The sequence below is a fragment of the Danio rerio genome, chromosome 6 (assembly GCF_049306965.1).
Source record: "Danio rerio strain Tuebingen ecotype United States chromosome 6, GRCz12tu, whole genome shotgun sequence".
Classification (NCBI taxonomy): domain Eukaryota; kingdom Metazoa; phylum Chordata; class Actinopteri; order Cypriniformes; family Danionidae; genus Danio; species Danio rerio.
This window is the reverse complement of record NC_133181.1, coordinates 39,013,733-39,028,012: the sequence shown is the minus strand read 5'-3', so window position 1 is coordinate 39,028,012 and position 14,280 is coordinate 39,013,733. Positions and strand designations below refer to the sequence as shown.

The following is a 14,280-nucleotide window of genomic DNA, read 5'->3' as shown; positions in this document are numbered from 1 at the left end:
TAGTCTCAGCCTCATACACTGGCAGTATCAACACCTCAAGTAAAACAAAACAAAACAAAAAAACAACAAAACAAAACAAAACAAAACTAAATAAAATAAAATAATAAAATAAAATAAAATAAAATAAAATAAAATAAAATAAAATAAAATAAAATAAAATAAAATAAAATAAAATAAAATAAAATAAAATAAATTAAATACAGAGCTATAGTCTCAGCCTCATACACGGGCAGTACCACGACATACACGGGCAGTACCACGACCTCAAGTAAAATAAAATAAAATAAAATAAAATAAAATAAAATAAAATAAAATAAAAATTAAATTAAATTAAATTAAATTAAATTAAATTAAATTAAATTAAATTAAATTAAATTAAATTAAATTAAATTAAATTAAATACAGAGCTATATTCTCAGCCTCATACACAGGCAGTACCACGACCTCAAGTAAAATAAAATAAAATAAAATAAAATAAAATAAAATAAAATAAAATAAAATAAAATAAAATAAAATAAAATTAAATTAAATTAAATTAAATTAAATTAAATTAAATTAAATTAAATTAAAATTAAATTAAAAAAATAAAATAAAATAGAAAAAATAGAAATCTTTACCATGATGGGTTGCAGCTGGAAGAGCATCCGCTGCGTAAAACATATGCTGTATAAGTTGGTGGTTCATTCCACTGTGCCAATCCCTGATTAATAAAGGGACTAAGCCAAAAAGAAAACAAATAAATAAATGCAAATATAAATCATAGTGTTATAGTTTCTGTCTCGTCCACTGGCCTAAGAGAAATAGACTTAGTATAAGAGAAGTGAGTCAGCTTGACTTGGTTGTGCAGTCTCTCCCTTTGCTCCAGTGAGCAGTATAATGAATAAGTGTATTTGGCCAGCACCAGAGTACAGCATATTTCCACCAGCAGCAAAGTAGTGTAAAATATCGCCAGTTCCTTGCATGATGAGTACTCGTGGACAGAAGTGTGGCTTGATGGAGGTGTCTGAAGAGAGCCACATGTGAAACTGTTCGCTGTGGTCAGAAATGGTGTGGTTCTCCTTGTTGTCGTGCTGGGTGGTAAGGTTGTTATGCGACTTGTAATAGTGGTAGGGATTAACATGGTTGTAGAAACTGAAGTTGTTGCAACTGTTGTTTGAAGTGCTGATGTGGTAGGAATTGTAGTTGTTGGTTGTAGTGTTGTTGTTGTTGGAATGGTTGTTGGCATGGATGTAGTCTTCAGGGTTGTATTTGTTGGTTGAAATATAGTTGTTGGGATGGATGTAGTCTTCTGGGTTGTAGTTGTTGGTTGTAATGTAGTTGCTGATATTGTGGTTGGCTCTGATGTGGTTGTCAATGTTGTAGTTGTTGGTTGTAGCGTAGTTGTTGATATCGTGGTTGGCATTGATGTAGTCTTAAGGGTTGTAGTTGTTGGTTGAGGAGTAGTTGTTGATGCGGTGGTTGGCACTGATGTTGTTATTGGTGCAGTTGTTGGTTGTGGAGTAGTTGTTGATGCGGTGGTTGGCACTGATGTTGTTATTGGTGCAGTTGTTGGTTGTGGAGTAGTTGTTGATGCGGTGGTTGGCACTGATGTTGTTGTTAAAGCTGTAGTTGTAGCGGTGGTGGTTGGCACAGTTGTGGGTTGAGTAGTTGTTGTCGGTGTTGCCGTTGTGGGTGCTGCTGGTGTTGTGGTGGTTAACTTTGTTGTTGTCATGGGCACGGTGGTTGTAAGGAGAGGTGTGGTAGGGGGTAAAGTGGTGAGGCATATTAAATCTTTTTCTTCAAAAGAGGGGATTGGTTGATTTAGCAGATGATTTGGCGACTCACAGAGTGGAGGTTTTGATTTAACCTTGTCTTCATTGTCCTTCAGCCATTCAAAGAATGGCAACAGGTTACAATCACACTGCCATGGGTTGTTGTTCAGGTAGAGTTTACTGAGTTTTGGATGAGAGTCAAAAACATCTGCAGGAAGATTTTGTAGTTTATTGTGTTCCAGTCTGAGTATTGAAAGGAGCGGAAGTTTGTCAAAGTCTTCTTGTTTTAATGACTTTATATAGTTATTTTGAAGATTCAGATCAGCCAGTTTCTCAAGACCCTCAAAAAAGTCTCCAGATATCATCGAGAAATGGTTTGAAGAAAGGTCTAACTTTTTGAGCTTCTTAAGTGGGCTGAAAACTCCCGGTGGTAAGTGTGTGAGATTGTTATGGTTTAAACTCAATTCAGTCAATTTGGGCATTTCTCCAAAAAGAACATTGGGAAGGCTGGTGAGTTGATTGTTGTGCAGAGTTAAACTTTTCAATGAAATGAAACCTACAAATAGCTCTTGCTCCAACTCTGTCAAAAGATTATGGTCCAAAAAGAGTTTTACTATTTTGCTTTTGTGTGGAAACAAATTTGGTTGTAAGGACGAGATTTGGTTGCCTTGCAAGGCTATCTCTGTCAGATCAGAAAGACTATCAAAAATCCCATCAGGCATTGCAGTCAGCAGATTCTCATAAAGCCTGAAAATGCGTAAGCTCTTGAGTTTGGAAAAGAGAGATGTTGATACGGAGTTGAGGTTGTTTTTTGCAAGATGTAGAAGTCTGAGATTCTCTAAATTGTCAAATGTCCCCTCCTCGATCGCGGTGATCTCATTCATATGCAGAAATAATTCTTGGAGCTGGGTTAGATCGTCAAATAACCCCTTTTCAAGGATGTTGATTTTGTTGCTTTTTAAAACAAGTCTTTGAAGGTTGACGAGATCCTTAAAAACACCAACAGGTAATGATGTCACGTTTGTGCTAGATATCTCAATGGTGGCGATATCAGGTAAACCCTCAAAAGCTCCGACCTCTACAGACTCAGTCGAAGTACCGAGAAATTCCAGTTTCTTTATTTGAGGATTTTTAGAAAAAGCTCCTTTTGGTATGATATCAATCTTACTGTTTACAAAAAATATTTCATCTGCTCCATCTTTCAGATTTTCAGGGATCGTTGTCACTGATTTGTCAAACACTTCTTTATTTTTGCAGTCTTCGCCTGGTGCACATATATCTGTTGTGTGGCTCCAGTGCAAGTGCACGAGTATGAAAAAGAATACCTGTGCACTTTGTAAATCCATGCTGTCAAACAAAACAACAAATTCAGTTAAAAATTCCAAACCAAAGCAACTTGTACAGAATTAAACCTAACTTGCATTAATGTGACAGCAGTGTACTAAAAATCTTTTTGCAATTTTAAAAGGTTTTGAAAACAATCATCATTCACTAGAATATGACTTAAATGCTATATTTTACATGACATGCCAATAATTAACTGCAGGCCTTTTCACACATATACACCTTTCCCACAAATTACTGGCAAATTTCTGGAAGCGATTATGTGTGAACAGGCCCTTTTTGAAAACACCATTAAATTAGTTTGACGATTTTTGAGAAATAGAAGTTGTAACATCCGGTAATTTGCCGGAATGCTGCTCAGTGTGAACGCAGAAGGAAAGTTTCTGGAAAGAGTGCATTCACGTTTAGAACGTTCTGACATGAGATGTCTACTCCAGCCAATCAGAACACTCAGACGCATTCACATCCACGCTGATTATGAAAATAAAAGCCTTTGAATATTTTTTTCCAGACACATTTAGCTGCTAGTTGTTAGTCAAATAATGTATGTTCCTTCTGAACGCCAACTGTGTAAAGAACTATTGATAAAATGCTTATGATATACTGATACGAGTTTATCTGAAAGCTCTACACACATATTATGTACATCTCGGCATGCGAAAGTGTTTCTTCATATGTATACATCGAAGTTGTTTACAATACTTATTCATCCACAGAATTTGTAATGAAGTCAAATGTGTAAACATTTAGCTGCAGTTCTCACTTCTGCCTTTGGATGTGTCTGGGTCAAAGCAGCTGCATGCTAAAGCTTTAGATAAAAGTGAAATCATCAACAAAAGCCTGACCCCATTTACAAATACAAGTGCAGTCGTTCAGAGGTCATTTCTTGTTGATGATGTCAGATTTTACTGGTAATTTTGGAATGGATGTGTGAATGTTTTTTTCCGAAAAAAAAAAAAAAAAATTGTGGAATCTTCTTGCCTGTGTGAACAGGCTTTTTTAAAGTTACCAATAAAGTCATTCCAGATATTTTCCATATATTTACCGGTACCACCTTGTGAAAAGGGTAAGTAATGTAATTACTTAATATTAAATGCCCTTGTACTTGAATCAATACACTCCTATGATTTACCAATTGGCTATAAAATTCATTAAATCAAATTATGCAGATTTCAAATGCTGTCAGATTTATCATACAATTGAATTTGATGTGTATAAAATTGCATCTGGGAAATGTTGACATTGTTGGAAGTGTCATCAGTTTTAACATGTTGAAGGACAGAAAGATTTCTACAATATATTTTTTGTCCCTTCTAAGTTTTTCTTCCACAAGATATCTATTTTTTATGAGGCAGTACATATTTACATATATGAATAACCACTTGGGATTTATTTTATGATTTTTAAACAGTAAAATTAGCATGTATTTGATTCAAAATACCAAAATAATAAATACCAGAAGAATCAGGAAGTTGAAATGTGTGTGATGAATATTTAATTACTATGAATATGATGACACTTGTATTCTTTCTGACAACATGCAACAAGTCCATATCACAACTTTATATGTGGGAAATGAGAAATTTATGATAACATATGAAGGCAGCATTAAAGAAAGCTGATCCTGTTTTTCATAATAATGACCAATACAGTGCATAAAAAGCTGAGCTAATAAAGATTAGGTGTACAAGCATTTGTTGAGAAGTACAGAAACTACAATTATAAAATAAATATATAGATTTTTTTTTTCCAGAAACAGCAGATCTGGCATATCTGATGTGTTTTGATTTTGCAGACTTTGTGACACAAATCATACAATTTAAACACGATAGAAGAACTTTAATCCAGGTAAACATTTATTATTGATTGACATTCTGATCCGCTTTCAACTTCTTTTTTTTTACAGAAATGAGAAAATAGATCAATTGGAAATATCAAATAAAAAGTTATTCCTACCTGCTCATCTCTGTTGGACCTGAATGTCCATCTAGAAAGATGTTACCAAGAGCAAATAAAAGTGCGTAGTGCATTACTCTTATCTATACATCCCAAGTGTTTACTCGTGTGGCTGTTGGGCAGCAGAACGGGTGTGGAAAGTGTGTTTCTGTTTAAAGAGATAAGAAACTAAAATCATCAAACTCACTTTCAAAAGTTCCCTCACTTATTTAGGGAATTCAATATTCTACTGTATGTGCATATACTGCACATTAGTTTAGTTAGTACTGAAGCCAAATTTGGAGCTAATCTAATGAAATAAGTAATTAGTACACCCAAATGTACATGTTAGGAAAATATATCAAATAAAAACTAATGAAAAAAAAGGAAAATTCAAGAGAAACAAATAACTTTTAAAATATACGGTTGCAATCAGAATTATCAACCCCCTTGAATTGTTAGACCCCTGTTTACTTTTTTCCCCAATTTATATTTAAGGGAGAGAATATTTTCTTTTAATATAGAATATTTTTAACACTTTTCCAAGCATAATAGTTTTAATTACTCATTTGTAATAACTGATTTATTTTATCTTTGCCATGATGACAGTAAATAATATTTTACTAGATATTTTCAAGACACTTCTATACAGCTTAAAGTGACATACAGTATAAAGGCTTAACTAGGATAATAAGGTTAACTAGGCAGGCTAGGGTTATTAGGCAATCATTGTATAACGATGGTTTGTTCTGTAGACTATCAAAAAATACAGCTTAAAGGGGCTAATAATTTTGACCTTAAAATATTTTTTTTTAAATTAAAAACTACTTTTTTTATTCTAGCTGAAATTAAACAAATAAGACCTTCTACAGGAGATAAAAAAGAAAAACAAATTCAAAGGGGTTAAATTATACTGATTGCTACTGTATATATTTTCTTTCACTTGAATTTAAATGTTTTATCTTTCTATTTCTCATACTGTCCTGTGACTAAAATGGTATTTTAATAAAAATATTGTTATTAAACCTGTTTTGTTCAAATGCACCAACATATTTTACCTGAATTCACAGATCAATTGATAAAAAAAAAATCATTTTCAAAATACGGTGTACTGATATATGCTGAGCACTGTATGTGTATTTATGTATATGTTTGAATATATGCAGTTTGTGTTTTCTTGTTGTCTTACAGTGCATAGTTATCAGGGCCGGAGTGGGACTCCTTTTCAGCCCTGGAGTTTCAAGCCTCAGACCGGCCCACCTCAGTTCACGACTGACTATATTAAAATAAGGTCATTCCAATTCAGTTTCTAATTACACTATCACGTCTTTTTTTGAGAAAACAGCTGCTTTAGAACTTCAAATGTTCAACAACCCAAACAGTATTATATGTCTTAACAATAAAAAAGAAAATAAAAAAACATACACAGACGAGGATCAAACCCGGGTCAGCGGCGTTGTAATCTAACATGCTAACCACTGGACCACAACAGTTGAAAAAGGAAAAGTGACTCATATGAGTTATGGAGTTATGAGTTCTGGAGCTAGGGACACCGGCCCTCGCGGCCAAAAAACGGACCGGCCCACCGGTAATTCTCCCGGTCCTCCCGATTAGCCAATCCGGGCCTGATAGTTATGCATGATTACTGCTTAACATTAAATAGCTCAGTCAAAGTCAATCCCATAATATAATGTTGTCAACACCCAAATTAGGTTAATAAAAAAATATTTGAAAATTAAAATTTGTCATGAAGAAACATATTTATTTAACTCAAATTTGCAGAATGTGTGCAGTCATTTGCACACAATACAGTACATTTCTTTACATTATGACACAATTCATTAAATCATGATCAATAAATCATACAATCAACATTGATTTTTTTTTTTTTTCAGTCAAACTGTAAGTAAGCTCAACTATGCATGCAGGACAGAAAAAAAATGTTACAAAGAAAGAAAATTTCCAAAGAAAATACAGCTGTTAAAATGACAATGCTCATTATTTAAACAGACAGAGATAATAAAACAACACATTGAGCCTTTAGATAATGCTAAATAACTGCATTTGTCTTTCTATGACGGTCTAAGTTTTCACTACCTCGCTTGTTCTTCCTCCATAACACACAGGAGATGAGACTAACAACGACAGCAGTACAAATGATAGCAACTATGATAATGAGTTTTTCTTTGGACAGACCTTGACCCGCAGCATCACCTCCACTTTGGTCTTCTTTCTCATCTGAGATTGTTGTGAAGTTTGAATCTGGTGGCCTTTTGGTTGTACTTGCGGGTGTGTTATGTGATGAAGTATCAACCGTTGTCATAGTTGTCATTTCTTGGACCATGATGTCATCCTCTATCAGCTCTCTCACAATTCTACCATTCAGGGGTGGAGGAGAAGAGCACATCACGAGGGAAAGGTTCTTCACTTTCTCTGAATGCTGTGAAAGCCAATCCCAAAAAGGTATTATGTCCTGATCACACCTCCAGGGATTTTCATGAAGAATAACATTCTCAACAATAGACAAAGTGTTCAGAAAGTCTTTGGGCAAGTTTTGTAGAGAATTGTTTTGCATCTCCAGAAGAGACAAACGGGACACACCATCTAACAGTTGTATGGGTATCTGCTTTATTTGATTGTTCTCTATAGATATATTCGCTAAGTTTGGAAGGCCTCTGAAAATCCCAGGTTCAATATTGGTTAATCGATTGGTGTGAAGGGAAACCTCCTTAAGCTCTATCAGGCCATTGAATGCACCGGGAGAGATGTACTGAATTCGGTTCCTACTGATTACCAAAAGACGTATGTTGGTTAAATTGCTGAACACATTCTCCTCGAGGTGGGTTAACAAGTTGTCATACAGCCAAAGCTCTTGAAGGGCCATTGGGCCAAAAGTCTCAGGCATTAGCCTACTGAGTCGGTTGTCGTACAGTGAAAAATGAGTAAGGTTGGGAAGATTCAGAAAGATTCCACTGGGAAGCAATGATAACCTATTGCTGGAGAGGTAGAGTTTCTTTAGCTTCTGCACTTTTGCGAAAAGATTTGCCGGCAATTGCTCGATTTTGTTGTCTTGTAGATGCAATACCTCAAGGTTCACCAAATCATCAAATAAGCCTGCTGGTATATCCGTTAATTCATTTTGCTGTAAAAACAGGGACCTGAGATGACTGAGCCCCTGAAAAGTGCTGCTGTGAAGCTGTTTGATTGAGTTTCTCTGCAACATGAGCATTTCTAGTTGGTCTAAACCCCTAAAAGCATCTTCTGACAGAGAGCTGAGAAGGTTTTTGCTAAGGTCTAATTTGTTCACATTTACAAGTGGAGTAAGAAGAGATGATGGCAAAACTTCTAGTTTGTTGCCACTCAGTGTTAAAGTTGTTAATGCAGTTAGATTCTGAAACAGGTTGTCTGGTAGAGAGGTTAGCATCGTCCCACTGAAACCTAAGACATTGAGATTGAAAGCTTGATCAAATGTATGAGGTTCCACCTCTGTTATATTCGAATTTTTGGCTACAAACAGTGTAAGCGTCTCAGCGAAAGTCTGAAAATCCGATGGTTTTAATGATTGAATGCTGGTGTTGGAGATAACAAGAGCGTTGATGGTTGGGGGCATGGGGAGTGGAATTTCTTTCACTGAAAATCCTTGACAGACAATTTTGGTCACTTGGCACTGGCAGCTTTCTGGACATGAGGAAGCAACAGCTTTCATGGCACACATGCCAATAATCACAAACAACGCCAGGTCCATTGATTCCTACAAAGACAGCAGAAATTATAGCATTTGTAATACTTTACAGAAGTAGTACTTATAAACATTGAGAGCCACACAAAAGCCTAAATTTGACACACTGCAAATGTTCACACACAGAGGGAAAAAGATGGGTGGTTGACTATTTGTGACAAAGCCTCTTGGGTAACCTTCCTGTTATGGTATTCCTCCACCCATATCACACAAGTTTTGGTTCTGTAAATAACCTACAGTGGTTTTGCAACCACATTTAGGCTTTTCTCACACTTTTACATCCTTCTTATCTTAGATATTCAGAATTTTGGTTTAAGACATAATTGTCTAGTTTACTTATGCACTGTAAAAAGTTTAAACAACTTCTGCATTTATTTAGTGAGCAGTTACAATGTATTTTTTTAATGTTCACTCAATATCTCTTTTTAAAATTTTACTTGAATTGTTTTAGTTTATCAAAACTCATCTTCGACTTCACAAAGATGATAATATTGGCTGATTCAGTGTTAATAAAAGTAAAAAAAAAATACTTTTACTAATTCTGAATGTTTTCCCAGAGATAGGTTGCAGCTGGAAGGGCATCCGCTGCGTAAAAACTTACTGCATAAGTCGGCGGTTTATTCAGCTGTGGCGACCCCGGATTAATAAAGGGACTAAGCAGACAAGAAAATGAATGAATGAATTCTAAATGTTGACTGGATTTGAAAACAATACTTTATTTAACATCTTTACATTTGACTTTTTGCTGTCTAAGCCTATGCAAAAATATTAGTACTACTCTTTGACCTTCCAACATTTTATTATTTGGAAACTGGTCACACTTTATTTTGATGGTCCGTTTGTTGAATTTAAGTTACATTGCATTTACATGCCAACTAATTATCATAAAATTATAAGTGTACTTACATGTACTTGCAATTAAATATCTGTATAGCAGCAGTATCAACATACATGTATATTAGGCAGGCAGTCTACTAATACTCAAATGGACCATCAAAATAAAGTGTTACCTGTAAAGTGACAGATTACTGTACTTTAAAGAGAGTGCTGGAAATTAGAGTATACAGCACTACTTTGCTATACAGGCACAGATGTTCTTAACAGGAAATGCACCTGATTAGGATGATGACAATTGCATTTGTCTACTCACCTCTCTTTTTCATACAGGGAAAGAAATACTAATAAATTGGTAAACACTAGTCTCCTTTCATAAACATTTAATAGAAGTAAATAAGTATACAAGCATACAGTTTTAGGTCAGGACAATACTGAAAACCACATGGAACAAAACTTCATGACTTTATAATCTGTTCCAGTAAAACCAAGCTACACTCTGTGAGAGCTGGCACATTTAACTGTCTGCTTCCAACTATTATTCACAGCATTTTGTTTTTTAGAAAATAGCCATTTTAATTTCAGCCAATTCTGATTTAGCAAAACATGTTGTAAAGACATGTTTGTTGTGCATTTACTATTAATACTAACTACTCTTTAAGAATTATAATTAGGTACACTGTAATACTGTTAACTTAAGGGTTATGTTTTATTGACAATCAGAAGTAATGAATTCATACAAAATGTCTTACCGTTGACCTTGAAGATTTGTCAGAGATATGTGTGTTTCTCCTCGTCACACTGAAGCGTTTCCCCGTTTGCTTTTAAACAGATGGGATGTTTTTTTTGGTCAGATTCCTTTCTGCCTCCTCATATCTATCTGGTTATCCCTTTTACAGTCAGCCGTTAACTGCTCTGCCTTGCACAAAAGCTCTCATGTACTCTCGCACATTATTTGGAAATGAGTTGGTGGGGAAGTGCTGGTTTGGGGCCCCACCCTTGTGCTGCTCTTTAAAGGGGCAGGAAGTTTGTGGGTATTTGAGTGCGTAAACAAGGATCTGTGGGCGTTTAGATGATGTGACTATATAAAAAAAAAAAAAAAAAGAGTCAACGATTGTTTGACTATATGTAGCGGTAGTTCTGAAGTTTGGTACAGAACAGAACCAAAAGCAAAACATTTAGTTTTGAGGTAAACCATATGTGCACATACTCATAAAATGCCATAAACAATCATTAACATCTGTAGGAGATTTTAAAATATGGAAGTCCATATCTTTCACAGAATGAATGAATGAATGAATGAATGAATGAATGAATGAATGAATGAATGAATGAATGAATGAATGAATGAACGAACAAACGAATGAATGAAAGAACAAACAAATGACGAATGAACAAACTAACAAACGAATGAATGAATGAATGATCAATGAATTCTAAAGTCGTTAAAGGGATGGATAAAAATAAAGACAATAGGAACAATTTTTTGTAATTCTGAGTTAAAATGAATGGATGAATGTTTGTATAAATGAAAGAACGAATAAACAAACAAACAAACAAACTATTTTCTGTTATTCCTAGTTAAAATTAATAGAAGAATTTAAGAAATTATGAATGAGAGAATGAACGAACAAATGAATAAAAGAACGAATCAATGAACGATAAATTCTAAATTCGATAAAGGGATGGATAAAAATAAAGACAATAGTAACTATTTTCTGTAATTTTGAGGTAAAATTAACAGATAAATTTATGAACTAACGAATAAACGAACAAACAAACGATGAATTCTAAAGTCGATAAAGGGATAGATAAAAATAAATACGATGGTACATTTTTTTCTGTAATTCTGAGTTTAAATGTCGCAATTCTAAAATAATTGAAAAGTTTGCACCATATTATACGCTAATAAAATAAAACGACCTCAAAGGACATAAGTAACCAATTACAGGTACAACATTTTCCACTGTGCCAAAGATCACAGCTTACTCACTCGAAAACATATTTTGCTCTCTGCTGAGTCAAGGAAAATTACAGGAATATGACAAGACATCAAAGCAGACGTTGTGGAATTATCAGTATGCTACAAAAAGAATGTTCCATGTTGCCCTAAAAAATATGGGCCACCCAAACGTATTTCCTTTTATTTTGCAAGTGCTGCCATGGTGGATTTTCCCTAATCTGTGTTACTAATACGAAAACACATGAATCACTATCACAGTGTTAATGCTGAGTATTCTCACAGATTTTATTCCAAATGATTTCATTTCCAAAGCATGTTTATAAACTTCACATAGATACAGAGAGTCAGACATTCACACACATGAACATGGAATTAAGTTTTGGTTCATTGGAACATGAACTTATGCTCTTATCTAAGATGAACAAATGGAAATTTAAACGGGGGTTGAAGTAACACTTAACCCTTTGAATTTAAGCTTATCAGATGATGATTGCAAGATGAGGACATCACTTCCACTGATCACAGAATGAACCATTAGTCTTTTGTTTTCCTTGTTTATTGACCACAACTTGTGAAATGGCATCTTAAATGGCATCTTTATTTCAACAATCTTTAATTATCATTTAAAGCAAGGCACAATTCTGCCACACCATTTTAAAATAAGCAACTAATCATCTGACACTCACCTTAAATGAGGGTGAATAGAAATCTTAATATTCATCATTCATTTTCATTTCATCATTCATGAGCACCCGGAGAATACCAACACAAACACGGGAAGAACATACAAACTACACACAACACCAACTGACCCAGTAACCTTCTTACTGTAAGGCACTGTGCCGCCCATCAATCGTAACATTTTTTTCACTGTTAATATATTTGAGACCAATAATATCACTGCAGTTATGGTGCCACATGTGAGACCACTAATATCACTACAGTGCTTTGTAGAGTACTATGTGGTGCCTTGGTTGCTTGGGAGACACTTATCTATAAATAAATAATATCACATGTGTAACTATGCAACCATGGTAAATACACAGTGATACAAAGCCATATCACACGGATAGGTGTCATTTTGACAAAAATTAATCAACACAAATGCAACTGCATAAATACATAATAAAAAATAATTAAAAAAACATGGAGAATTCTTAAAATTTGTGAGAGGAGATACTTTTGCCTGCCTCAGTTTCAAATCTCCACACTTCTGTATCCAGGAATTTGCCATGTTTAACCCCATAAATGCCAAAGTGAAGAAAATTACAATTTAATACAGTACAGTGTTTTACTTTAGTGCTACAATTTTATGCAATAAAAAGATTTACTAAGAGAATGTAATTTAGCTACCTTTCCAAATGAATTCATCTTCTGATTATTATCACATTAAGTGTGAATGTCTGCAAAGGATACACTCTTTAACTGTTAATGGGATTTCCAATAACAAACATGCTTTTGGCTCTTAACATAATAAAGGCCCATTCACACAAAGAAACTCTAAATATAATCATAAATATGAGACACAAATGATAAAAATCTGTTTATTGTCGCTTTCAGCATTACCCCCTTATAACTAGCAGATGTCCTTGTACAGTAAACTACTAGTGCTTCTGACCAGTGAATCCAGCTTGTGTAATCTGTCTAATCAAGTTTAACAAGCAGATGTAAGTTCAAAGTAAAAACAGTCAAATTAAAACCGAACCAAGTACAATATAGACAACAAAGATACCACTGGTGTATTTGTATTTTTAAACTTTCATTTAGTAATCTTTCTTGGATTTTTTCCCCCCAATAATATTAGAATTTTTTTTTCTTGATAGTCATTATATTTAAATAACTTTTGAAAATAGGGCTTAGCATCAAGCAGAGTTTCTTCTTGATTATGTCATCTGTAGCATTAAATTGTGCAGGCCCTATTTATATATCATGTCTCTACATCTTTGTCATTATATTTGAGATCTTGACTCTGCTGTTGATTTACATTTAGAACAATTTTAGAATGCTGTCTTTATCGTTATCTTTTTAGTTATCATGGTGGGTGTGAAAGGGTCTTAACAGTCTTTATGATGGACTCCTAAAGGCTGATTTTTACTTGTAGCATTTCGTAAGTGTAATTGCAGAGCAACAGAAACAGCGTGCATGAATGCACAGCTACGCGCATTGCATGCACCATGGTTCACGCCAATCACTTGACGTAGAAGTATAAACCAGGCTTAAGGCTCTGTTGCTCCCTGATGGTGGAACAATGTAACTTCAACTGCAATTGTTACGACCACGGTCCCAACATCAAATGAGGGAAAACACAAATGGATCATTCTATGGGTTTTATTAACAGAACAACCAAAATTAAACAAAGTGTGGGAAAAAAAAAAACATAAATAAACTAAGGCTAAACACCGAATGGAGCTGTGCATTCACACTTCTGTGCGTTGTTTCTGTTGCTCTGCAATAACACTTTTGAAACGCTAGAGGGCAATTTCTTCGCTGTTTTTTTTTTTGTGTGTTTTATGAACCCTTCCTTAATGTACAAGTGGTTCAAACTTGCTTATTTTGAGGCAGGAACAGGCAGATGTGCAACAACTTTAACCATAAGGTAAACACAAAACAAAACTTTTTATGTGGAGCTCCTTCACAGGACTCAACAATTGTAAACACTCACTCCAATGGACTCGTGCAGCTCTCAGCCCTGCTCATACTCATCAGTGCCACGA

General features: G+C 34.6%; 2 protein-coding genes across 3 annotated transcripts; both read right to left on the bottom strand.

Moving 5' to 3' along the window:
• Positions 1-660: 660 nt before the first annotated feature.
• Positions 661-5,103, bottom strand: LOC137490238 (uncharacterized). Its single transcript, XM_068218336.2, has 2 exons — positions 5,052-5,103; positions 661-3,098 (listed from the first exon to the last, which is right to left on the bottom strand). Exon 2 carries the CDS (start codon positions 1,761-1,763, stop codon positions 1,413-1,415), a length of 351 nt encoding a protein of 116 aa, XP_068074437.2. The 5' UTR covers positions 1,764-3,098; positions 5,052-5,103; the 3' UTR covers positions 661-1,412.
• Positions 5,104-6,771: 1,668 nt separating this feature from the next.
• On the bottom strand, positions 6,772-10,515 carry lrrc15 (leucine rich repeat containing 15). 2 transcript variants are annotated; one of them, XM_073953367.1, is made up of 2 exons: positions 9,564-10,515; positions 6,772-9,501 (listed from the first exon to the last, which is right to left on the bottom strand). In XM_073953367.1, exon 2 carries the CDS (start codon positions 8,773-8,775, stop codon positions 7,081-7,083), a length of 1,695 nt encoding a protein of 564 aa, XP_073809468.1. In that variant the 5' UTR covers positions 8,776-9,501; positions 9,564-10,515; the 3' UTR covers positions 6,772-7,080.
• Between the last annotated feature and the right edge of the window lie 3,765 nt (positions 10,516-14,280).